General features: G+C 42.1%; 1 protein-coding gene across 1 annotated transcript in view; it reads left to right on the plus strand.

The window, feature by feature from the left end:
* The window catches only part of LOC147057113 (alpha-1,6-mannosylglycoprotein 6-beta-N-acetylglucosaminyltransferase B-like), a 39,291-nt gene that overhangs the window by 8,990 nt on the left and 2,650 nt on the right, over nucleotides 1-27,651 (plus strand). Inside the window, exons 4-15 of the mRNA XM_085912693.1 lie at nucleotides 5,247-5,397; nucleotides 10,592-10,701; nucleotides 11,835-11,911; nucleotides 12,474-12,656; nucleotides 13,823-13,987; nucleotides 15,421-15,590; nucleotides 21,685-21,816; nucleotides 23,848-23,981; nucleotides 25,005-25,147; nucleotides 26,421-26,576; nucleotides 26,662-26,808; nucleotides 27,085-27,201. Of these exons, the coding sequence (XP_085768819.1) occupies nucleotides 5,247-5,397; nucleotides 10,592-10,701; nucleotides 11,835-11,911; nucleotides 12,474-12,656; nucleotides 13,823-13,987; nucleotides 15,421-15,590; nucleotides 21,685-21,816; nucleotides 23,848-23,981; nucleotides 25,005-25,147; nucleotides 26,421-26,576; nucleotides 26,662-26,808; nucleotides 27,085-27,201 (1,685 nt within the window). The remainder of the gene's footprint in view (nucleotides 1-5,246; nucleotides 5,398-10,591; nucleotides 10,702-11,834; nucleotides 11,912-12,473; nucleotides 12,657-13,822; nucleotides 13,988-15,420; nucleotides 15,591-21,684; nucleotides 21,817-23,847; nucleotides 23,982-25,004; nucleotides 25,148-26,420; nucleotides 26,577-26,661; nucleotides 26,809-27,084; nucleotides 27,202-27,651) is intronic.

The raw sequence follows: 27,651 nt of genomic DNA on the forward strand, positions 1-27,651 counted from the left end.
CACTTCCTCCGCAGAGCATTTCTGGAAATAGAATCATAGGCAGCGGAACACTTTAAAATTCAGTGAATACAATAACTGTGCCACCAAGCAAAAACACTGCCACTAGCATGCTAGCTAAACCTATACTTATCTCTCTTAACCTTTACTTGAAAGGTTCGTCTGACTGGGCATCCGTCAAAACCCCAAAAACAAAAGTCAAGCGTAAGGAGTTAAAACACGAAGGCCGCTCAAAGTCGAAACAGCTGCTGCAAGTCTTGTTGACTGTTAGAGAAATCTTGTGATAGCAGATAAGGCTTCAAAAGAAAGAAGAAAAATATCCCAAACTTTTGAAACCACTCGCCCCCTCAGCGGCTAATAAACGAGTTAGCAGGGATTAAAAATTGGCTACCACAGCACAAAACAATAGATTGTTTTCAGTTCTGGACTCCTCCCACAATGTATCAAAATGCAACCCTACGCAGTTCCGCCAATCAGCTTTACCGTTACTTTTTTTTTGTTTCAATCACCCCGCCATGAAAAAACAACAACAACGGAAGCCGTGACGAGACGACCGAGGGTGTGTTTTGACAGCGGCAAGAGAAAATGACAATGTCAAACGTGATTGCTGAGAAGAAGAAAAAAAAAAAAAAAGAAGAAAGCTGCCTTTAAAGCACCAGAGCTGTTTTCTCCCCAATCTTAAAGCAGGGCAAACGGCCCGGCTGCCAATCTAAATGGAGATGGGAGCAAACGGCACACTGCTCTTCACCACCCAGTCCCTCGAAATCACTACTAGCCTCTCGCTCCCCCCCCCCCGCTCCCCCCCGTGCTACTCAATCGTTTTCCAGTGTAAACACTCACTTGCACATCACACCCTCCACTGCATCCCAAAATCATGTCGCCATTGAAATCATAGCTTTGAGATGAGCCACTCGTCACACATCTGCTCAGTCTACAAAGTTGCAATTGTTACTGCATCTTGGCTATGAAAAGAAGAAAAAAAAAAAAGTTCACTGTCGAGGAAATGTGCCGATACCACCAGCAGGGAAACACCAAGTAACTCGTATTGCATTATCTAGTCATAGGCCTCGGACACGAGATCGTTTTTCGTCTCTTTCTTCTGAGTAGTCATCAATATTTCACAAGAAAATCATGCACGGCACGAGGGAATTGATAAATAATTCACCATAGCGTGGGACTGAATCAGCATGTGCATTGGATGCAGGTGCAAGTCCGTATTTTGGTGAGTGTGAATGATAAAGCCACGGTGGTTTCATGATGCCAAATTCTAAAACTTGCCATGTTGATGATGTCAGATTTCTAGCAAGGGGACAAAAAAAAAAATCATTAATCAAAAACATGAGATGGTCTCTCTTTCCGACATTGCTGCTCTTATGTGATAACAATAAATAGGACATTGGGTTACCGGGGGCTGATGTGACATTTCCATTTAAAATCCGTTTATTTCAAGCCACGATTTGTCCTTCTTTTGCTTTCCTCGTTCTTCCTTCCGCTCTTTTCCTCTTCTAATCAAATTTCATTGATTGATAAAAGGAATTCTGCCGAATCATCTTCGCTATTACCCACCAGACTAAGAGTGATTTGGGGCTGCCATGGTAATGACAGACATTATTTTGACCCTCAGAAAAAAATATTCCTTTAGCATTTCTGGAAATAGGCCTTGGTTGTCTGTCTCAATGCTAACACGCATTTATGTGGTCGTTGATGGAAGGGAAGCCCCGCAGTGCCGCTTTGGTCAGCGTGGGCGCGGCGACAGGCGCCAAGTTGACGGACGTCGACCACACTTGAGGGTCAAGGCTGGTGTTCGTCAGGCTTGTCTGCTTGGCTCAAATTGGAGGAAATAGGACGAGCTTGCCAACAGTCAGCGGGGCATTTAGGATGAAAAGGCGAATCATTAAAAGAGGGATCTCAAACTCTGGCCGGCGGGCCAAATTTGGCCTGTAGTCTAATTAAATTTGGCCCGCAAAGACAATTTGTGAATTAACTTTGTGTCAATACAAAAATTTCAAATTGTCTTCACTATTAAAAATAGAGATGTTGATTTAAAAAAAAAAAATGTTTTATCATTCATCTTTTAAAACTATTTTTTCATCAGTTTCTTGTGTAGCCTATACAGTATATAATACGATACGTTCATCCATTTATTTGGGTCGACAGTCGTAAAGGCCCTCCCGAGGAAACTACGATACGGCCCACAGCAAAAAATGAGTTTGACACCCCTGCATTAAAAAACTATTTAAAAGCCAAGCCAAGCCTGAAAATGGGATGCTTTATTTAATCACTACCAAACGGTTTGGCATTTTATCACTGATCCTCTTCTTTGTGTTTGGTCTTTCATATGTTCTATTCGAACCCCAGCATGTGTCTTTCACCGAGTGCAGGCCCTAATGGTGACATTTCAATTTGCCTCAAGCCATTTGTGCGGCAAATAAAAAGGGGGAAAAAAAAAAGAGGAACATATTCACCCACTCCTGCTGTTCTTTATCTAATGAACAGCGGAACTCCTGCGCCATAATTATTAAAGCGAATGCAATTTGGGTTAATTGTATTGGTGCGCGCATGAGATGAGTTGCTGCGGAGATTGGAGTGCTAATCGGGCCATTAAGTCTGTGTGCTAAGACGGGAAGACTTCTCAGGATTGAATTTGTTGAGAAGACGAATGAGCAGCATGTGTTTTTATGCAAAACACTTGACAATGTTCCCTCGCTAGATCTCGGTTCATCGTTGGTTAGTGGTTTAATGATTCGATTAGCACAGAAGCGGATACCATGCTGTAGAGCTGATGTTAGCTAGCAGGCTAGCCGTTAATGATTAGATTTTGTTAGCACAGCTGATGTGAGCTAGCAGGATAGCCGTTAATGATTTGATTTTGTTAGCACAGATGTTAGCTAGCAGGCTATTGGTTTATTCTTATTAAATATGAGAATGTGTGCCACAAACCTGATGAATGCGATTCATTTGTCAGTCCATGCCTTTAGAAGTCACAACTTCATCTTTTGGCTTTCTAATATGGAATGGCCCAAAAATACTTTCTTTTAGTAAGATGGAGGCCGCTTAATATGTTTGGGACACTTCCTGTTTCCTTCCTCAGAAGCTTTTTTCCATATGGTTTTTGGTGTTCAAATACATTCAAAATATTGTGCTATCTTTAAAAGTGTTTGAGATATGCGAAGGCTCCAAAACTGAAAACAATGTTTTGATATCTCTAAACCACAGATTTTTACTTGTAGTGGGAGTGGAGGGCATTTAGGAACATATCCCATGTGTTGAAAAGGCCTACTATGGCTTTTCTAGGAGCCCTCGACAAATATTTGAAATGGAGAAAGGGGCTTTTGCAAAATACAGCCGCCTTCTCGGATTTGCAGCTCAAAGTTGCAAAGACAAAATGACCTCGCTCGCCGGTTAATTTAAAGGCGTCAGCTCCTGTCGAGCAGGCGGTCCTGTCAGTATTCATCACTTTGCAAACGGCATTCTAGTCACATGAATATGCAAACACGCCCCCCGGCCGATCAAAACCTCAGCCGCTTAATCTGTGCAATTGTGTGTGTGTTTTTGGAGTAAGTCACTCAGGTTGATGCTCCGAGCATCCTTGCATCGCAAATGTTTGAGTGTTTGCTTCAAGACGAAATAGCTCATTTTGCAAGAACTCTGTTCCTAACCAAAACAGCAGTACTGAAACCCAAAAGGTCTTCCAGCATAGTAGTGCACTCAATTTGATCTCAATCACCTCCAGACAATGTGGTCAATATTTAAATCGACACCAATGTCAATTAATCTGTCATGTCCATCCAAACTTGAACTCACACACGCTCACTAATAGCTCAATACCAAACCCTTTTTCCTTTTGTTGCCCCTTAGTCTATTTGTCATAGATTAAAACCAAAAACCCATCTTTCAAGGTTGTGGCATATACTTATTTTTAATTTTTCTTTTTTCCATTGTGTCATCCCTTTGTGACATTTCAAATGATTTGCCGTGTAGTCAAAAAATAAAAATAAATAAATAATAATAATAATAAGAATCGATTAATGGAGAACCAAAGAGTAATGTGGAGAGTAGCACTGGCGCGTAAACAGTCGCCATCACTTTAGTCACCCATTTTGACACACTAAAAGTGTCCTGTTCACACTTTACAGGCCTCTGGAGCGATGAAATGTGCAGAGGCTCTAAATATTCAATCCAATATGGTGGAGAAAACAGGCCACTACACAGCTGCATGTGTGTGTGACTGTGCATGTAGACTTATTTTAGTCCGTGCAAAAAATAAAATAAAAAAGGACATAAAGTAGAATGCCACTAGCCCATACCAATATTCTACTTTTAAACTCAAGCAGATTGGTTCCTGAATAAAATGCAAACACCTTGCAGTACTCCTTCAATAAAATATTTGATTAATTGGTGTGAAGCGGGACTTCAAAACCTTCCTTCCAATTTAATTTTCTCCTTCTCAATCTCTGCCGGTTATAGGTGACATTTCAGCAAAATTGGAACTCCTGGGCAATTTTTTTTAATTAATCTATGCATCCATTAAGAGTGGCAATTTTAACTGAAAATGTTCATTATGAATGGCCTTTGTGATTAGAATTTTTCTATACGTCTGCTCAAGCTGCGGGTGATCACACCCATTCAATAAAAGAATATGTGAGACTTTATTCGACGCGATTTGTTAGCGAGACTATAAATATCGGGCACCGTTTATTTTTTTTATTTTTTTTTTGCTTTCACCCGACAAGGTTGAAATTATGGCCCCACTGACCTTCACTAAAGAGGACACTTGTTTTTTTTTTTTGGTTTGTTTTTAATCTCGTGCTTGTCTTCCACACACGACTTGTGTCGAGACTCCACTTTTCAATCCCAGCAAGCGAAGCGTTTATCCCACTATGCACCCACGACTACACGGGAGGCCCTTCCCCTCACACTTCCATACAGCCACCCCGCTGTGCAAAGTGAGGTGAGAGAAATAATTGGCTCTTGCACACAAAGCCTCCACATAATTAATTCCTGGCGTTTCATACAAGCCTCATCTCTATATCAAAGGGAAAATTGGTAAGCTCATATTCAGATTTCACACTGGATGGAGTGTGTGTGGTTAGCCGGCCTTTTTATGACAAGTTGGGACAATGCTGCGGGCACGGGAAATGACAGTTCTGACTGGTTAATGACCCCCCCAAAAAAAAGAATGACCGTGGATGTTGTCTTCCTTCCTTTGAACCCGCTTTTACATCTTTATGTCCGTGTTTCTGCTCCAGTGATGGGAGGTGTGGAGTCACGTGGCGTGCTGAGGAAGATCAGTGACATGCTGGAGGTGATTCTGAAACGAATGGACAGCCTGGCCAAGTTGGATAACGCCACCGCCGCCGATACGAGACGCCTGGACGAGCTCAGCTCTGCAATCAACAAGTATGAGCTCTGTTTTTTTTTTTTTTTTTATCGTTCTGTGGCAATGATTTTGAAAGAGCCAATCAGACGACGCACAGTTTCTTTTCTTTGATAACCAGAGCAGCCTGACCCCAAATTTCCAAAATTAGGTTTGTCTCGGCCTAGTACGCATAACTGGGAAATCAAACAGGGAATCATTGTTGCGATAGATGCTAACAGCGACATGAGCTAACAATTTCACAGTTAAAACTCTACCTGAGATTTCTCATTTTAATCAAAAATATATAAATCCATAAAATCTTTTGATATAGTAAAAAAATATAAAATCTTTTTAGTCAGGAGGCTGAAAAGTAATCTCAAACAAAAAATTAAGTTCATACTCGACCTGAGATTTCAAATTTTGATGAAAAATAAATAAATAAATACATTAAACCTTTTAATATAATAAAAAAATGTAAAATATTTCAGTCAGTCGGCTGAAAAGTATTCATCTCAAAGAAAAATACTATATAATGACAATAAAGCCTCAGCCCACCCAAGGGCATCTCCTTTCAGTGCTCCAATTCTGCCTTCTCATCGTCTTTTAATTCCACGCGCCCGTTTGCATTTAAACAGAGTGAGTACCGACGCGCTACATGCTGACACAATCTCCCACGCATTCCCAAAACCTTGTTAAGTGATCCTGGATAAGCTTTCAGCTTCACATCGGCGCAGAGGCATTCAAACGGAAGAATGGAGCAATTAATACAGTCTGGCATTGGTGTTAACTGCAATCAATGTCTACTAATGGACTATTTAATGCGGAGGAAGCACAGTTGCTCTTCGACCAGGTATGTGGAAGTGTGCTTATTGTCACCGTGTGCGCATGGAACTGTTAAAAGGAATCGATATGTAGTTTCTGTCTTGCCCAAGCAAACGAGAAAGGGTAAAAAAAAAAAAAAGGTTGGTAGATGATATCAAATTGGGGTCAAACACACCAAATCAATATTGTGCGTCCATCCCCAGAGTTGCCTCTCGCTTAATCACGTTTCAGCTCAGATAAATACATTTGGATTTCTATTGACAATAGTTAAATCAGGGTTGAAAAGGTTTTTCATCTAACTGGATGTGACAGTTAAGTTCTCTAATAATTTGCTGGGAATGTATATTGACCCCAAGTTTGTTTTTATTTACAAACAATAGTTCAAAATGTCACCATAAAAATACAAATAAATATTTTTAAAATATATGTAATCCTATTTTTTTTCTGCTGCATTTTACTATAAAGTGTCCATTAGAATTTCCATCTTCTATTGACCCAGGCTGACTTTTTCCTCAGCTTTGTCCCTTTGCAGCCATCCTCATTTCCTATGCATAGAATTGGCCCGTTGTTGCTGAACTCAGAGAGTAGTTAAAACACAATTGAAAGGTGCCATTAAACACACCAAATGCATTACTCTCCTTTCCTTTTTCTTTCCGTTTTGTTTGACTTGAACTTAAAAATCCTATAATAAAAAGGTCCACTTCCACGTTCCACTGTAATGATCTTCCATTAGTTATACTCCAACTAATGCGTTAATGAATTCAGTCCGGGCATGCGACCAGGGCACCGACAGTGAATTGATTGAGTATGCAGCCTACAGAATTAATGGCCGCACTTGGACACTCAAGTCTCAAGCGCACGTTTACTAATACTCACAGAAAAGAAGAAAAAAAGAAATGGAGCAGTCAGGCACACGTTTCCCCCAGAAAGATGCGCTCGTGCCGGCCGGCCGGCCGGGCAAAAGTCTTGAGCTTCACGGCGCCTGACATGGCGCCGTGTAGCGGCCAATTGGACTGGATGTCTGAGGCTGCCCGCTTGCGAGTTACCCACAGGGCAGTCGCTCATTAGGGGAGGAAAAAACAAGGGAAGAAAAGCGGAGGAGAGATAACAATGACCAATGGCGGCACAATAATGTTAGCTTGACTCGCTGTATTTATTATTATTAACCCGGCATGTTTGTCCTGCGGGATTTGCTCTCTTTGACTTTTTTTTTTTTCCGATTCTTTTTAACTCGCTCACTAACAACCTTTATATCATCCAATATGTTCTATATTTCTAAAGAATTTCTTTTGGGCCGGATACAGTTAAAACTGGAACTAATCTGTTTCATGGTCAAACAGTTTAATCATCAGTGTAAAATCTTTCCTTGAAACTAAAGTACAATCGTTAAAACTAGAAAAATAAATGCTTTATACATTTCTTAGTCTATGCCCGGTTTCAGCAATTGTCTTTAAAAATGAATTTAAGAACAAATGTGTGATTTTACTTTGCAGGGACTTTACAAAATAAAAACTAAAATAAATGTTTTTGACATTTCTTCTTAGTCTATGCCCGGTTTCAGCAATTGTTTTTAAAAATGAATTTAGGAACAGATCTGTGATTTCACTTTACAGGGACTTTACAAAATAAAAACTAAAACCAATAATATGCAAAATATATATTCACACACGCAGTATTTACATTAGAAAATGTGAAATGAACGTTTCTTCTGTGCACATTTGAAAGAAGTAGGTTGTGTCGTGAGTGATATGGGTAGGAAATCTCGTGCTGGATGGCGTCCAGTGATGCGGTACTGCCCAACCGACCATCCTCTCGCTCTTAAAAGGATGAGCTCATTAGATGAGAGAAAGAGAGGAGGTGGGGTGGGGCAGTTTATATATATATTTTTAAAGTCGAATATGAAAAGGCATTTTCATCTTCTATCTCTATAGAGACTTTCCTTATGCTCATTGATTTCCTATTTCTCCAGCTTCTTTTCCCTCATTTACTCCAACGCACGTTCTCATTCTCCGGCTCGTCTTGATTTGTTGTTGTTGTTGTGCTCTAGTTATAAAATGCGACTGGCTTCATTGGTCGTGCAGCTGTTCCAAAAAAAATGTTCTCGCATTCTTTGATGAGCTTAATTTGTCGTTTGAGTCCAACCCCATTGTTATCCTCTAAATGAAAAGGGGCAGTTTGTTGTTGTGCCCTGTGGTGCTTCGCTTGCTGACGCTTGATTCGCTTCCTTTTTTCGTGACTGCTTTCACGCAACACACTCGCTCGGCATGGGTAGTCAGTTTTCTTTGGAGTGCCAAAGAAAACTGGGAATCGTTTTTGCGATAGATGCTGTAGACTACACAACTAATTTGACACTAGTACAAACAGTTCAAATATTTTAAAAAAGCAGAATTGTAATAAAAATATTAGCAATATATCTATGTATTTTTTAGAAGTGAAAACAATGTGTGATGTTAGCATTGACACAAAGTTGATGCACAATCTATCTTTGCGGGCCACATAAAATGATGTGACGGGCCATATCCGGCCCCCGGACCTTTAGTTTGACACCTATGTGTTAATTGGGTTGTATCATTTTTGTGCAGGTTTGCTACATTTTATTTAACAATTTCTTCATTGGACTGTTTGTTTATAGACCACACAAGATCTTTATTTTTTTTTCCTCATAATATAATGCTGTGCCAGCGCACCACTTGTACCAGCTGGGGGGAAAAAAAAAAATCAAAATTGTTGATTAAATTTGGCGAGCAGGGTTGGTAGAAAATAGAAGTTAATAAAGTAACATAGTTTAAAACTGTACGGGGCTTTAAAAATGTGCACAACTAAAGAAGAACCCAAGCCAAACATCTTTCGATGACACAAATGGCTGCGATAAATGTTTTGTTTGAGATGGGTGCAAAAGTATTAGGACAGCAAGGCCAAGGACAATGAATGAATACTAGGCACGACATCAAGTTTTTCCTGACAACCTTAATGTTCTTCTTTTGTGTTTCTAAAATAAATTGCAAACATTTCATGTGGAATGGGCTTGTTGATTAATCGCGGCTTAAAGCAGTTGAGGCAAAACCGAGCACGCTCTACTCGGCTGCCATTCTCAGCGACATTGTTGATTCCGTTCCAAACAGTTTGCTGTCTAAAGAAGCAAACCGTGACGTCACTTAATGGCTCGTTGTTCAGACCGCTCTGGGCACAGTTTGTCTGCTCGATACAAAAGAAAAATAAAGAAATAAAAGCCCATTCATTTCTGCATGTTTGACCGGGTAGATGCCATCCCACAATAAGTGATGTCGGCTAACTTTATTTTCTTTACAGCCACAAAGGCCGTCTCCTGGCAGGCATACTTCGGCAGCTAGAATTTATCTCGACTCCATTCATGCGACTGCTGCTGGCCATCGCCCTGCCCACACATGCATACACAATCGATTGTATCGTTGTGAGTGATTTGTGATCACGCCGCATTTTTGACGTAGGAATGAGGATTAAAAGCATCTGCCGATTAGACGATGGATATAGAAACAATACAGTGCCCGCGAAAACAAGTCATTACCAGGGAGGTAATGGCCACTGCGGCAGAAACAGGCATGAGCAATAATGAGGGCTTGACTTTTGCACCGTATTCAACCATGCAAAAACAAAAAAAAACGCTTTGTCACAGAATCCACGCAGACCACCTATTCAACACATCTTATCTTGTGAATGAGGAGTTCTATCATATGGCAGAAGAAGTGGCAACCCAGGTCCTTTCTATTTCACGCTCCAACCAAGTGTTTACCAATTTGCATCCTTCACTAACACTTGTACATCTGTTTGAGATGTTCAAAATGAAGAGAGAAGAAGGGGGGATGTGGCAAGAAACGTGGCAGGCGACGAGGCATGAGCAAGTCCGACCCAAATGGAATTCAAATCTACTTTACGTGGACAATAAATCATTATTAGACCCATAAGAGGGGAAAAAAATCCACCACTTGCGTATACTAAAGGGTGGAAAGTGTGTTGTTATTGCCGCAGCGCAAACAAACTTTCTAATGAGCTTTTCAGCTACAGGACATTAAGCAGCATATAAATGTACCTGCAAATGTCACTTCCTGTTCTACTGTCGTGCTCGGAGTTTGTGCAACTGTGACTTTGTATTCAACTGTTACTAAATATAATTTGCACTGCGCCTATTTGTGGTTCGCTAGTCACAATTTTTATATCGTTGTCTCTTGTGTCACTTCATAAAAGAAGCAAAAATGCTAAGTGCTTCTAGCAAGTCCCTCATATTTATTCGGGGTAAATGTTGTAAAATGATTGAATATATGAAATTGTTTCATAGTTTGTGTTGCTAGTTGTAGCAAGACTTGATGTGTTTACTGTATATTTCAAATTTAGCTTTGGCCGAATACAATTTAAGCTGACGTTTGTGTGCATCCGCAGATTTCAACCAGCCGGCCTCATGGAGATGATCCAGACTATTGCTCAGAATGTCTCCAACATGGCAGTCCGAGTGGAGCAGATACTGCAAACCAGCATCCTGCAAGGCAAAGGTACAATGAAGTAGCTATCTTCTAAGTCTAAACGTATCAACCTGTCGTCATTCAAGGAGCACCGTGCCGTACGCAACGTGCATATAAATGGCAGGGAAAATATAATGTCCGCACGGGAGTTCCGAATTGATTTCAGTCTTGTTTTATGACTCCGTTGATGGATAACTCAACAAAACCTGTCTCGCGGAGCTTTAGCATTTTATCATAGCTAAACTCGCATTAAAACTCAGCTTTATTAATGAATCAAACTCTCGTAAATGTGTTTTGCTGGTCGAGCTTTTTTGGGTTACCAAATAGATTTGACCTGTGAATACCCTTGTCTTGAAAGTGCATGTTTATTTCTGTAAATGAAGAAAAGCCTGGGGGAAGACTTATTTGCAGTAATGTTTCACTTTCATTAGGGAGAGAGAGAGAGAGAGAGAGGAGGGAAAATATAGAAGGGCAGTTCCTTTCTTTGTCTTTCTATCAGCAGCAGCAGGCATTTAACCAAATCACTGAAGCAGTGAACGGCGTGCGTTTGGCCGCACTCGCTGCTGGCGTAACCGGAGAACGTCTGCGGCGTAAGCTCCGCTGAGCAACGTGCACGGAGCCGCTGCCACGTGGTCAAGGTCAACTGCATGCAGGTTATCCTCACTGTCCACCCGCAAAACTGAATCTGCGACACGCTAAGCGTTTCTGCGGCCATGTTGTAAAATGGCCTGTTTCATGAGCCGAAGAGCAGTCTGGAGATGATTGATTGCCGTATGGATCATTAACGTCGATCTGTCCGTATTAACATTGGGAGCTTATGAACTAATGAAGCCGCAAATGTAAGAGAAGTGAATTCATTTCAAAGACTTGGTGTCTTCGGGGTTGTGAAGCCGTCATTTGAACAATGCCGTGCAGACTTTTTATATATCCTCTTGATGACAACTACTACTTTCCTATTGGCCTGAGCCTGGATAACATTTTGTGGTGCCAGTCATATAAAGATTTTTTTTTTTTAAGTTCTTATTATTTTTTTTTATTTTTTTTTAAGCAAATAGCCGAGAATAGTTTCCATAGGAAAAGAAACCCCCAAATATTTAGATTTGATCACTTCTCTGGCTAGTATTGCTAAACGCTAGGTCAAGGCCAAATGTTTGTCTTTGCAGCTTTGAGAGATGGAACATCAAGCCAGTGCGAAGTACCCAAAGACCCCCGCTACCCAGAGTGTCCTGGAAAAGTGGATGTAAGTTTCAATTTTGATTCCATTTGGATTTTGACTGTTAGTCAAAGGAACTGCATCAATTGTTAATAATCCCTTTTGCTTTCCTAGATGGAATCCCATGTCCCTTCCCTTAATGATATTAGTTTAGTTTTTAACCAGGGCTATAGAACGATTAAAAGGTTTAACAGAGATTATCTCAGTATTGTCTGGCCGACGTCTGTCCTTGCCATCCATGGTCACTGTAATCCACATGCCCTGCGGGTTTTGTACACATTATTTATCAGATGAATTCATATTCAATCAACTTCCAGCCAGGCAGGTAGCAAGCTGCAGCACCGGTTACATTGGCTTTTTGATATCTAATCTAATTTGTTGTGAATTTGGAGGCTTCAATAGCAACAAATATTTTTCTTTCCCTTGTGTTGCCTTTCCATAGTATATTGTGTTTTGGTTTGTAGGTTGAACAATAGAGATACATTTTACACATCATTTAAATTCCCCCTCCCAAAAAAAACTGATTTGTAAGTATGCCAGTCACGCCACTCCAGAATGCGCCATTGACATTTTACGTCTGTGTCTTCAGTGGATGCGAGCACGGTGGACCTCTGACCCTTGCTATGCTTTCTATGGTGTCGACGGCTCCGACTGCTCCTTCCTCGTCTACCTGAGCGAAGTAGAGTGGTTCTGCCCCCCGCTGACCTGGAGGAACCACAGTAGCCAGCCCAGCCCCCAGCAAGTCCAGCAACCCAAGGGCACCAAGAGGCCTGTGAGTATGTAAACCACACCATTTTTTTTGTTTTTTTGTTCTGGGTCCCAAAAAATTGTGAAATGTTGAAGCCTGTTCAACACGCTTTTAAAGCCTTGAAGGACTCTGTGAACGGCATGACTAACTAAATTAAACATGGCAACAATGCCTTCGGAAGAAAAGCATGAAAGGCACTAGACGCTATCTGATCGTAGCATTTGTATCTCGCCTCACACTTCGTCACACTCGTGTTTAATTTTATGCAAGAAAGACTTAAAGTACTGTTTTGAGTTCATGACTACATCATTTGTGAAAGCTGTTTGACTGTGAATTCCAATTACAGTAATGTAGCAAGTGAAGTATATAAATTGTAACGAAAGAAGAAGTCCGTACATGAATAAAACATTTGGCTATCTTAGATATTCGCTCTTGCATTCATACCTTCAAGTTTTTTTGTCTTGGTGATAATCCCGCCAGAGCTGCCGGCCCAAATGTTATCTATCGTGAAAAATGGCGCCGTTGTGTTTTTCCACTGGTATTGGCCATCGTGTCCATCAAAATATGTTAAATAGCCCCGTCGTGTGTTTGGTAACCTTGCTATGGTCGTAACACCTCCTTAACCAGGCGGCAGAGACTGAAAGTCATCCATCATGCCAACTCCAAACAAGAAGAGGGCAAACATATACTGAAGCTTATGCTCAGGAGAGTCTGAGCGCTCTGTCCCCATTACTTCACAGTAGTTCACTTTCATCTGACCCTATTCAAAGTCTACTAATTACACACGCTTCATCCATCCATCATCCGCTCTATTTTTCCTCATTGCTGACTCAGGGGTCGCTGTTCACCCCCCCTCTGTCATTTTCCCCTCTTATTGCGCAAACATTGTACTTATACAGTGCCCAGACCAGTTTGGTGGGAAAAGCTTTATGGATGAAGTGGGACCAAAAAAATATATAATCATAATAATTCAGAGCCTGTTAAATTTACACCAGCTAGGCCATTAGTTAGCTAATAAAACCATAGTTGCTTTCTTTGATCATCGTGCAAGTAGCGGTGTGATAACAATTAATTAGGTCAAGATACATGTTGAGCTGGGTAGTTTTTTTTTGTTCCACTTGGCAGAATGTAATTTCCACCTCGTGTTGATTCCACTATATTTTTTTTCCTCCGTCTTTCCTTGTTACCAGGCTGCCTTCCGCACAGATCTGTCCATGTTACTCGACCAGATTGGCGCGGGAAAAGAGTCTCTGAGCTTCATGAAGCGTAGAATCCGACGTCTCGCGCCGCAGTGGACGACGGCTGCCAACCGCCTCAACGCTAAGCTGGAGCATCGCTGGAGGGACCAAAAAAAGGTAGCAAGGAAGATGGATCACTAAAAAAAAAAAAACAACAACAACAATAATAGGTTGTCACTCATCACAGCTTTCTGACTTCTTGCAAGACCTACATGTCGGCTAAAATCGGATTTTGTTTTCAAGTGGATTAGTCAAAAAAAGCACCCAAGTGTTAAAATGATCTAATTTTGGCTCTTGTACATATCACATGCCAGAGGCCCATTGTGAAGATGAGACAGAGCAAAAAAAGACTCCAAGATAGATGAGCAATGAAACCAAAGGAGGTCACGAAGGATGACGACGGCGATGATATTGATGGTGATTGCGATTATGAGGGAAGGCACCAAGCTGTAGTGGTGCCAGAGGAGGGGAAAAAAAGAGGACAAGAGAAGGTCGTAGGGAAGGCAAAGTAGAAAATGGATTAAGGATGACTGAATGGAGCGAATAAAGAGGGGATGGGGGGGTGTGGTTGCTGCCTTCATTAAAAACTACTTAAGCCATGATGACACTTGGGTCGGTGTCATTTGAAGGCTGAAGTTGAGGGGAAAAAAAAAAACTTTTTGAAAACATTACAATTTTAGATTGAATGCCTCACTACGCTGTAGATTGATGAGGTTTTGGTTCAGAAGATGAATGAACAAGCCCACATTTTGCATCTCCCTACAGCGCAATCTCGTCCCGAAAGTTTGTCAACAAGTGTAGCCAACGTCGGCTCTCACCGTGATTGATGTTTGCCTTTCTGGCGCTACACTGAAGGGCTTTGTTGCTCTCCCATCATGGCTGCTCCGAAGAGCCTAAACGGCTCACAATGAGCCAGCGCTATCTGGCAAGCAGATGTCGGGGCGTTTGCGTCGTGCCGTCTGAGGCGTTTGGTCACAGTCATCGCAAGTGGAAATGTGTTTGTGATTGGAGGCGGCGGGGTGAGACGGCGCTCGCCAGTAGCTCCCAGGTTTGATCCTGCGGGCTTTCTATCAAATCTATTTGCTGCTTGGATGCCGCATATTAAAGCCACTCGCACACGGCCCGGGTAACACCTTTGCAAGTTGAAGAGGTAACGTGGCCGTTTTTTTTTTTTTCTTAAGAGGAACGACTTTGCCACTTTTTGTGGCGTCATTGCGGCCGAGTGTGAAAAGTAATGGCGCTGCTGCCACGGGTTGTCACTCTTGCCATCTGCCACCATGACTGTAATTAAATTTCACTTATCCTTTTTTTTTTTATGAAGCATGAGCTAATATAGCCGGCTTATTAAATCTGGGGATTTTTTTCTTTTTTCACGCCAGCTGGAGCTTGACAATTGCTACTTATGCGCATACACACACACACGTGCATTGTCCAATGTTTCATAGACAGTTGGCTGTTTTATATAAAAAAAAAATATATATATATATATATATATATATGTATATATATGATTTTATATTAGTGACTATTTCCCTGTTTCCCTCTGACAGATCCTAATCCACGTCGGGTTTCTAACCGAGGAGTCTGGCGACGTTTTCAGCCCCAAGGTGCTTAAAGGGGGTCCTCTGGGCGAAATGGTCCAATGGGCCGATATCCTCACCACGCTCCACGTTCTGGGACACAACCTGAAGATCTCAATGTCTGTCAAGGAGCTCCAGAGGTATGTACCAACGGGATTGTTTGACTATCATTTTATTGTGATGGATTTGAGCGAAGATCTTGGATTTCACTTAAGTGGAGCTGCGCAACTGACGGCCGTGACAAGTGATCAGTGACGTTTTCCAATCCTCCTGTCATCGGCGTTCTCTTACAGACTCAACTCTGTGTAGTGCACGCGCTCTAATCGCAACCATCTCCACTTTGGGCAAAGATTAGTCAATGCTATCCTCTTGTTGATTTATTTGTCACAATATTGATCCAGATAGACGTCGGCGCGCCGTCTTGTCAGCGCCGTGCCGACAGCCAGCGCTGCGTCTTTTTGTGTGCCCCTGCGTCAGCACGCTTCCGCATTTCTGCTGACATTGACAACTTTTTGTGCCAACGCGCTCAAAGGTTGATGGATGGATGTAAATATACCTTGTTGAAGAGAGAAAGGGGTGGGGGGGGAGGGCTCCCTGTGGCTTGGCTTTGTACGTTTTGTTGAAAATCTCTTTTCCTGCCTTAAATGTCATCGATCACCCAGCTTGTCGAGCCGCTCGTATCCTGATGACGGGTGACGGATGTGCAGCGGTTCCATTCCCCATTTGTAATTTCAAGCAAGCGGAAAAGAGAGCGAGTCACGCTTTGTGCTTTGGCATCCTTTGTTTGGCTCCCATCGTCTTTGTCTCCCTGCCACTATCGATTCTCGCAATGGCATCGGATCAATATAACGACATCTGTGGGGAACATACACACACTCGCACAACATAGACTTGAAGCGTGTTTTTGTGTGTGTTGTGGTGATTTGAAAGTTGAAATCCAAAAGCAGTATCTTTATATTTAGTACAGTGAGTGCTGATATTTACTTACAGTTTGTGTGTAACACCGACTATTTTATTTATTTTTTCTATTGATGTACCGGTCTAGCAAAATACAGTACACGAGTAATTGGCCACTAAGGAGGTGATTAGCGAGTTCGTGCCCCAGCCCGTAGGGCCATCAGGTGGCTGTACCTTATACATTATGCATCGACAGCGCACGCCGACATCTGCTACACTTTTACTCCGCTTCACACCACGTGAGATCTCGCCATACGCTTCCCGCTATGTCCCCGCAATCCTTTGCTTCCGGTCGTATGACTGACTTGTTCTCGACTCGGTCGATTCGGTTTTTGGATCGGGCTGGTGTCACCTTTCCGTCATCCCGTGTCTCGTTATTGTAAGAGTGGCGGTATTGAGAAGAAAATGTGCACCCGTGCAAATGTAGATAGGACAAGGTAGAGAAAAGCAAGGTGCTGAGTCGGCATCCTTGGTATCTAAATGCGTCCTTGTGTTTGACAATTATTGCTACCTCTCTTATGTATTTTGTCTTTCGTTATGCTCCGGGGGATGAATGCACTTTAACGAGGGTCGACATTTTTTTTTTGAGGGGAGGGGCGTCGTCACCTTTTTATGCTGAATGTGCGTCCCTAACAATGTGGGCTCTCAGAGAGTGGTGTGATGGAAATGGAGCTTCTGCAAATTAGATTTCAAAGGCACCCCAGATGGATTAGCGCAAACGCGAGGGTAGACCGAGCTACCCCTGTTCTACAACATACTGCGGCTGTTCCACTTCTTCTCAAAACTCAACTGAGGTGGACGCTGTGCTAACCTGTGTTGTCATTTTTTCACTGACAAAATCACATTTTTTTTCCCCCATTCATTCAGTGCAATTCCAATAATCTTATCAAACCATATTATTTTGAAGCTGCCATATTTTCTTTTTCCTCACATCCGACAGTTCTGCTTCTTTGTTTCCTCATTTCTTTGGAGCTTGTTGGACTTTTTTTCCCCCCCCCCATCTTAAATCAATGTGCCTATTAAGAAGCTTTTCATCATCTCCAGTCTTGCTTGAAACATTTTCTTAGACTGCTTGCGCCTCAGTAGAGCACAGAAATTATTTAGTTTATTATGTGTGCGTCCGTGTGTGCGCAACTTATTTCAGCTTTCAAGCACCATTTGATGACAGAATTTTTTGGGGCTGGTGCGGTATTATTATTTCAGCTCGTACAACTGTCGTGCGCAACCTCTTTTAATGCGGCAATTAAGCAACAATCGCGGTTTTCACAGTTGTGCATGAAAAGAAAGGAAACTGGTTGAAATTAGAACGCCGCGGACTTCGTTTCTTATTTGGCCGTTCCACATATGAGCGGCTCAAAGAGAGATTGGCATCCCTCAGCCACACAGCCAAAATTGATTTACTCAAATTGAACATAAAGGAAAGCCCCATAGACCGCCACAATGAGAGGAAGACTCTGTACCGCAGGCCTATAAGATTTGATTTCTCATCATTTCCTTTCAATCTTTTTTTTTTTTTTTTTTCCTGAAGGATAAATAGTAGTGGCCAACAGTGTAAGAAAGGCCTCGCGATCCAGGGACACATTCAAGTCAGCGGCAGTAAAACCATCATTATCCATTCATCAGCCTCCTTTTCCGTGTTTTAGCTGTATTTGATTTGTCGTGAGATGTTCCCCGGAGATTATTAAAAACATACCCCCAGCTTGCCGAGTGGATTCGTATCGTACCGAATGTGAGACTGATGTATGCTAAACTAGCCAGAATCCATAGCTCGAAAAGGTGTCCCTAATCAGCTTTACTATTGCTATGTTTGCAAATGATGGCCTCCACTCAGATAGATATAGATAGATAAATAAATAAACGCTCCTCCCAAAATAACTGTTTCCTCAAGAAAATTGTGGAGCCACTAAGACCTCCTTTCAAATTAAAAAAATAATCATTTTTACTCTGAAATGGAATCAGGTATTCCAACTAGGTCGCTCCAAATCCAATTACCTTTCCCTAGAGCTAGATTTAAAAAAAAAACAAAAAAACTTTTCTTCTCTCAAATACATGCCACCTCTCCAATCCCAAATTCTGGAGGTAGTTGTTGAACATTAGAACTCCTCCACAGTCTGGTCTCGATTATCTGGGAAGAGAGCCAGCTGCCATATCATCCTGAAAAGTTTGCCTGCAAATCTCATGATGACAGTTCGACGGCTTCCAAATGCCGACAAGGTGACAAAACGGTCTCCTCGGGGTGTCGTCCCTCCAAATATTAACATAAGTTGATTTTGATATTCCCTTAGGAAAAATAAAAATACAGCAGTGCCACTAAGTAAACTTTCATTACATTTAGCAAAGGCCAGTGGATGAATTTCCATCGATTCCATTTTTCCAATCCATTGACGTTTGCTCAGCTCTCCTCTTTTGCTCTGTTAGTATTGCATGAACAAATTTTATTCAGTCCTCATTTTCCTCTCCTCTTATTTTCTTTTGCCCTCCCTTGACCTTCCAAGTTTCCCTTTTCATCCCGCTCTCGCATTTGCTTCACCCCCCTCTGCATCGTAGCTCTCCATCTGACAATTTTATTATCTCTGACAGGAGTGTTTATTTTATTTCATTTCCTACCCCCCCGCAACCCCCAACCCCCCACTGCTCTTCCACCTTTCATCTCAGATTCATCTCCCTCTGCTGCTCTCCCTCGCTCACTCTTCTGAATAGTTTTTTATGATGCCTCGCGGCTGCCTGGTCCATGGCTACCTGCCTCGATTCATAACTGGAGCCTCGCTGTTAGCAGGGGGTGCTCTGTCTGTCTGTCTATCTATCTGTCCGTGTGTGTTTGTGCGTGTTTCAATTAAAAAAATACCTTGCCATGCATGCAGATTGCAATCCCTTTGTTGTAATCACTGCAATCAGAGGGGCATGTTGGAATGGATGTATTACACGCATGTATAGGAAAGTCAGATTATGTTTGTTCGTGTGTGTGTGTGTGTGTGTGTGTGTGTGTGTTGTGACTATCACTGATTCCGTGTCACAAGAGGAGCTTATTGATTCAACATTTCCTTTTTTCAGCCACACACATCACTTAGGGTGTTGTGCCTTAAACGGTACAGAACACGATTTTGTGCAAAAAAAGTACTGAAACATGAAACGGATGAAAAATGTGCTTCCCTAGGTTTAGAAAAGGTCAAATTAAATTCACTCGTAGAGGTTATGGGTCACTTTACCTGAAAGGCTGCACTATCCCCAATTTTTTTTTGGTGAGTCGTGTAATATTTATACAGTAAAAGCAGAAAAATGGCATCTTTCTCCATATGGATGTGCTACTTTTGCTCAAAACGAGGAGAGTTTACGCTACTGTAGCCACGATGACGACGGGTTTGTTTGCCTGTCAATTACTTCTCACTGAGTGCTTGTTGACCACAACAGCCCGGAGACCAGGAGAACTCGATAATTGGCCTCCTGTGTGGCCCAGCATGCAGCTCGACTTGAGCCTGCCAGAAATGCCATTCTGTGTGAATGTGTTTGGCAAATCTCAGGCAGAGGCAAAATTTGCACGCTTAAAGATGGCTGATATGCATAATGGCAGTCTATCGTTTTATCATTCACTTGTAAAAAAAACTATATATTTTCTTTTTCTTGTGTGGGAATTCAAAAGTGACAAGAAGCATTTCTGCCATGTTAAAATATTGCTTCTTGTGGCTGAAGGCTATTTTTGAGCATCATTTTTCGACAAAACATTTTTTTTGTATCTGCTTCAGCACTCGATTGTAGCTGCTAGCATAAAACCAAAAAAAATGTCTGCTCTAAATGAAGATGGTCGCAATTCTATTGATCTGTACTAGGTCGTTAAAACATTTCCATGGCTGGAATCATGTGAAAAGCTAAAATTAAGATGTCGATGACATACCCTAGGTAGAAATATATTTTGACATCATCCATTGTTCCTTTAACAAAGTGCGAGAAACTTGTTTACTCTCTGCCAAGCTCTTTCCAAAGAGCTAATGGAAAAGGAGTTGTGGTTTATTTTGCACACGATTTCCCATCAGACGGGTATTCAATGTGCTTTCATGTCTTTCAGTGCTCGCCCACAATAGAAAGGAACAAGCGAAAGAAAGAAGGCGTTACCCTTTCTCCATCTACTCTTCATTTCTTTCTTATATTCATCCTTTTCGGACGTATTAATGAGACGTCACACGAGTGAGCCGAGCCGGGCAAGTGTTTGTTTACTCGCGCCCGATCTAGCGAAGTGCGAATTGATGTGGCGTCGATGCCGTGTTTTGTAACAGACGCGTTAGCAGCAGCTGCGTTTGTATGAATAAATACACACAGACACGTTCCTCCGCCGTCCGTTGACCATCTGCCGCTTGCAAGGTAGCACCGAGCCAGGTCCCTTCATCAATACGCTTTTCATCTTGTTTGTTTGTGTTATGTTTTGCCAAAGGCCGGCGCCCTCGCGGCTTTGCTTTGATTGGACCAAAAAAAGTGCGATGCTTGCGATGCTGCCTCATGGGAAAACACACTTTCAGTTCTTTTTAATTTTTCTGCCTGCTTGGGAGTTTAGAACTGTGCACGTTTCACAAAGCCTTTGGGAATGATGTCTGAAGAGCAAATTATCGTTCCTGTGTGACTTTTACACTCTGGGTCGTCGGTTATGAAACTCATTTGTGTAAGAACGAGTCATGACACGGTACGTGACACAAGGTTTTATATTTAGAGCTGGCAAATGTCGTTCATTGGACCGTTTGCTGTATTTACGACTTTCCGACGGCATTAGCGAGCTTGTCAACTTGCGGTACAAATCTAAACAGCAAATGGCTCCGAAATAAAAGACAGCAAAAATTGCAGAGCCCAGGAAAATGGTTTGAGGGAAAAAAAAAATGGAGCGTGACCGCTGTCAAACAAGACGGGCTCCTTGACATTTGCCGTCTCCTCAGCAGCAGCCAATCAGCCGGCCCGTGACATGAAGGCAATTAGCCTTTTCTCACCTGCCCTGTCAAACATTCCGCCAGTTTGCTTTGCTAAATCTGCATAAAACAGGAATTTTGGGTTGATGGCAAGATATTTGTCTTGACTGTCAGTCCAAAAAAAAAAAACACTCATGCTAACGCTCAGTTGTTCTGATGCCGCAATTGTGCTTCGTCTACCCGAAATGCTGCCGAACACAGCAAAAAGCTGTCGTCCCCTTGTAAGGAATATTTGCCGGTGTCAGCAATTTTGGGCAAGGCTACACATGCTTGTATTCATATTTTAGCTTCAGTCGTAGTAAAAAAAAAATAATTGTATTTTGTGTTGCAGCTTCCTGGGTGTGCCCCCAGGCAGAGGCAGTTGCCCACTGACTGGCCCGCTGCCGTTTGACCTCATCTATACAGACTACCACGGCCTGCAGCAGATGAAGCAGCACATGGGGCTCTCGCTAAAGAGACACAAGTTAGTCCCAATCCTTTTTTTTTTTTTTTTCCCCTGGTTACTGGTCCTTTGTGTGTCATGAAAAGAGTAGCGGTAAAATCGTGTGCTACAACCACGGCCTTTGTCCCACTTGTCTGAGACTACCATTGGTCATTTTTCAACATTAAAATCATTTTAAAACGTGAGTTGACAACTAAATTTTTATGTTGCAAAAACTTGTTAAAAACGTAACACGTAATTCAGCACCCGATTTGGGTTTGTAGTAAATCAAGACTCATCTGTCATATTAGCTATTCTTAGCACCACTTCTTTTGTTTGAATGTTCTTAGTCTTCTAAGGGAAGTTTGAAGAAGCAGTAAAAAAACATGACGTAGCATGCCTGACAAAAAAAATTACAAAAAACCTGTAAGTCCTGTGTGTGTGTGTGCATGCACACTTGTGTGTAATGCTGGCGCATCTCAGAATGTGCCTAACAGCTTTTGGCATCCCCACAGAGGTGGACCATCTTGGAAAGTAGGCCACGACAGCCACGAGACTAAGGAAACAAAATCCTTTCAGTAATACAGTCGTCACCGTGTTTTTTTATGATGATCGGAGCAATTGTCATCAGTTTTTTTTTTGTGTGTGTGTGTTTTGCGCGCCTGGCAAAGCGAAAACCTTGACGAGACAGCGCGATATGTGACCACGGGCCAAATGCCACAAATACAACAGCATTATGTCTACATAAACAAATATGCGAATCAAAGTAAAGGTGGGGATGTGACAGTCGAGCAAAGAAAGCAAAAATCATCCCCGTAGAGCCCCCCCCCCTCCTCAGAAAAACAATGCTGGTAGCAAAGAACACAGAGCCATGAAAGCCATGACATGTATTTTTAAAATCCAATTATAAGCATTACAAAGGAAGCTTCCTCCCCCTCCAGAACAGAACCCATTTTGCTGTTTCTGTTTTACGCGCAACGTGCAAGTGCGCGTCTCTCGTGTACACACACACACACACACACTGCCACACTAAGAAAATAGCACATTTTCCCCAGACTATATGTCAGCGCACAGCAGCAGTCCGAGTCTAATTGCTTGCTGAGGACAGGAGTCCCACGTTAGTGTTTGGAGTCCTGATTTGTGCTTTCTCAAACACCTTCTGACAGTTAGTTTGGAAGAGAAGGTCCACAGAAATACAAAAGAATGACTAGATGATGTAGACTCTGCTCCCGACCTGGCTGCCAGATTAGGAAGACCGTTTTTTTTTTCTGTAAAATTTTTTACCAAATGAAATTTAGATTAAAAATATTGATAAATTTAAAAGTTTCTTTTGGTCCGTTTAATTATTCTCGTTTGTAGGTTTTCAATCCCCCCCCCCCCCCCCCCAAAAAAAAAGCCCAAATAAAATAGTGGCATCGGTTTATTTTCAGTTGGAAGGTGTGAAAGTAAATAAAGCACTCCCACTCTTAACTAATGCGTCAGCATAGCCAATTGATCAATTTGTAGAAGCGCCAGGCTGGAGACACAGATGGAGCTTGGAATATTTAAAAGAGCCCCATCCCAATCTGGCATTGCACGGTCTTCAAAAAAATCATCAGAGTCATTCGAAAACAGCAACTAGTACGCTGGGCATAATTCTTGTCTTGTGGTCAAACAAAAGTCCAACTAACAGTTTGAAATGCAGACATGTCAAATAGTTCAGATGTTCATACAATATCACACCTGACACCTGACATGCATGGTACATTTCATCCCTCATTTGCGGAGGTAAGTGCCCGTTTATTTTTTCTCTTCACCTTTGTGTTGCTCAATTTAATCCTCTAAAAAATGCCGTGACAGAAGCGGGGGCGATGACACCAATGTCTCTATATGAAGCGCTTCAATAGAGCACCAAACGCAATCGTGGCAGAACGTGGATTTGTGTTAGGTTGTGTGCTCGATGTGCCGATACATCACCTGGCCTTGTGAGACAAATTGTGAGTCATAGTCCGGATCACATTTCAAGACAGGCGAGTGTATGTTGAAGGAAGCCCCGCTTTCGTTTTCCAAAGCGGATATGTTGTGTCATTCCAGATGTCACATCCGGGTGATTGACACGTTTGGCACGGAGCCAGCTTACAACCACGAGGAGTACGCCACTCTACACGGATACCGGACCAACTGGGGCTATTGGAACCTGAACGCCAGGCAGTACATGACCATGTTCCGTAAGACGCTCACTGTGATTTTTCTCGACTTAGTTTTCACGTATGAAACCTCAACAATCAATATTGCACACTTTGAAAGGAAAAAATGGATTGTTTGATAAAACAATGGGAAGAAATGTTGGTGGCAGAGACTCCCCAAGCAATTCTTCCACTGTATATCAATTTGACATATTTCGTTTTTTTTAAAAACATATTTTTTTATCAATTTTATATTGTCGTTGTATGCTTGATATGATCATTATAATTTGGTCAAAATGGGCTCAATGTGAAAAGTCACGATTAAAATTGTGAGTTCAGCAAACATGTAGCAAAGCTAGATTCATAAATATGTCCAAATTAATTCCATTTAGCATATTCTCTAATGTGCCATTGGATCAGTGTTACTTTCTGGCTCCAGAAGAAAATCTACATCTTCCAAAAATGTACTGACGTCTTTCCTCCCACTTCTCCTTTTAACTGCTAAGCCGTGTTTTATTTGTTAATTCAAAAACGTCAGAGCATAAAAATGAAAGTGCTATAGCAGTCTTAAACGGTGGCCACTGACTCATTCAACTGACAGGTGACTGATGTTTTGTGCTTTTGTGACAAGGCCGATGTTCTTCGGCAGCATTAACAAATGCGCGATGGGATTTTTTGTTATTGTTCTCTGCCTCTTTAGCGTGACTGGCTGAATTATCGGCGACATAACTTGGTGCTTTTCTCACATTCACTTGTAAACCAGTCGTCTGTAGCGGCGCCATTATCGTCTTTCTGTTGGTGCCCATGTTTCACTTTGACTAGCGGCCTACTGAGACTAAACCCACACACTGGTGTAGCATGTATCCATGGCTAACAGCAGCTGGCTCATGGACAACAACTATTTATAATACTTAGCCATGCAGCTGCAATCCTCAATTAGCAGTGGAACAAAACAAGCCGGGATGCTTTTTTTTTTTTTTGTATCTCACTCACAGCACGACTGTCTTTGTTTTGCTCTTTTTTGTCTCACCGTGCGACAACGTTGGCCCCTTTGCCCAAATTTAGCTCACACGCCAGACAACTCCTTTATGGGATTCGTGTCGGAGGAGCTGAACGACACGGAAAAGAGGAGCATCCGGGAAAATAAAGTCAACAGCATGGCGGTGGTGTACGGGAAGGAGGCCAGCATGTGGAAGGTACAAAGGGGGGTGGGCTAAAGCTTTTCTTTGGCAGTAAAACACAAACTAAAGTTGGCCAGGGAGATAACTCTGGCTATTTTTCCCAGATTTGTTAAAAATATTGTGCTCAAACGTGTTGGGATATTTGATATCTAGCACATTGTATATTTACCGTATATAATATGCTAATGCTATTTTGCATATTGCATATTTTTACCGTATACGTTATCCTAATGCTATTTTGTTCCTTTCTCACATTGCATGTGTTTGCTGGGACACAAGCTTCAGGTAAGCCGCTCTTTTTGAAATTCCATCTCACAGCTCTTTTGGGTTTGAAAGGCTTTCATTTGCAGAAGTTGGCCCACTTGTGGGTTTGGCATACTATATGGCATACTGAATTTCAATTTGTGTTTTTAAAATGTGTTTGTCACTTCCATTTGAAGGGTCTATCTTTACGTATTTCAAATTAAATCTGAGCGGTTGCAGTCAGTATTTTCGAATCACGCACTTAGCAAAGCTGTCAAAAGCTGTCCTCGAGGTTAGAAAAGTGTTAATGAGTGTTACCCTTGCACATCCCTAAAGATTTTTATTCCCCAATGAAAGAGCTTGGAAATCCTTAAAACTGTCAAATGTCTGAACATTTTCACATCGTTGTTGTTCAATTGTTCTTTTGAGATGGGTGGGTGGATTTTTCCGGTTGAACATAATACAATGCTTGACTCCTGTAACATATCCCGCTAAATTGCCTTGCAAATATAATGTTAATGCTCAGCAAAGGAGGATTTAAGACTTATCCGTTCCACCTTCCAATGATTTGTATTGTCTGTTGCTGTTAGTTATCCAAGTCTCTCTCTCGCTCTCTGGCTGGGGAAAATCCCAACGGAGAAACTGATCGATCACTTCTGCCTCCGGTTGCGGCTGGAGGATTAACTGGGCGAGGGGGGGGGGGGGGGGGGGGGGGTCAGAGTGCAGGTGGAGGGATATAGTGAGTACATTGGAGCAGATCTATGGCCTGATATTTTTTTTCTTTTTTTGGAGGGGCGGATGAAATGGCCTTTGTGGTGTGCCGCTAGTCATCACACTATTTGTAATAATAAAATAAAATAATAACAGCGAACACTGCAACCAAAACAGCCTGACGAGAATTCAAATGTAGGGTCCGTTTTCTTTCTCACTCTTACAGATGATTGAAGAGAAATTTGTCGCGCGATGTTACAGGAGTTATGTTCCTCGCATCGACTCGAATGACTCGGTCGTACATTTGAGCAATGACGACAACATCCGTTGGCGGTATGTGACGCAGGGCAAAGAAGGTTTCCTGCAGATTCTCCACAAATACATGGAGGTCCACGGCACGGTGTACTACGAGACGCAGAGACCTCCAGAGGTTCCCGCCTTTGTCAAGAACCACGGTCTGCTGCCCCAGCACGAGCTGCAGCAGCTGCTGCGCAAAGCAAAAGTAAAGAAAACACATTGGTCAGGTTTTGTACAATTAAAAGAAGACCAAAAAAAAAAAGCACCTGAGCCTCTTCGTCTCTTTGCAGCTCTTCATCGGCTTTGGTTTTCCATATGAAGGCCCCGCCCCCTTGGAAGCGATCGCCAACGGCTGCGTTTTCCTGCAGCCAAAGTTTAAACCGCCTCACAGCTCACTCAATCACGAGTTCTTCAAAGGAAAGCCCACATCAAGAGAAGTAAGTTTAGGAAGTAAGTCTATTTGATGCCAGGCCACCATTTCATGAAACATTCCAAAATGTCTGTCGGGATTTGGTCTTGCATCACTGAGCGTATTGTATACCGCTTCCTTATATTATATATGTACTCTGTACCACCTCAATTTATTCTCGGTATACCATCCCATTTTAACCCAGGCAATTCAATGTCTGGGCAGTAGCAAAAGTTGACCATGGATAGTGCGATATATGTTTTCACCAATATATCCAATATAAAAAGTCGATGTTTTTGTGCAGGTGTCATCGCAGCATCCCTACGCGGAGCAATACATCGGCCGGCCTCACGTCATCACGGTGGATTACAACAACTCTGTGGAGTTTGACACGGCCATCAGAGAGATTATGAGAACCAAGGTAGTGTCATGGCGAAAAAGAGCTTAACCCAAAAATAATTATATAAAGAGCTGAGGAAGCACATCCTCGGAAAACAAACAACAATATATTTATATATTTATATTGACCAAAAACTTTTTTTTATGTATACATATAAACGTTGCTTTGTTTCTTGTGCTTTTCGTTCAGCTGTCATTCAGGCAAACATTTCATCAAACGTTCATGCAAAATACACACTGCTTTTCTCCCGGGACTTAGCCATGCACACACACACACACACACACACACACACACACACACACACACACACACACACACACACACATGGCCACAATAGGATTGTGAATAGCCTGGAGATGATGAAATTCCTTGTATCTGCCATATCAGCCCGCCAAACCCTACCTACACATTATGGCCATTATCTCCACACTACACAAACACACACACACATACGTACACATTCCATTCAAT

Source organism: Syngnathus leptorhynchus, chromosome 5 (genome assembly GCF_054491065.1).
Source record: "Syngnathus leptorhynchus isolate UIUO chromosome 5, UIUO_Slep, whole genome shotgun sequence".
NCBI classification, from domain to species: domain Eukaryota; kingdom Metazoa; phylum Chordata; class Actinopteri; order Syngnathiformes; family Syngnathidae; genus Syngnathus; species Syngnathus leptorhynchus.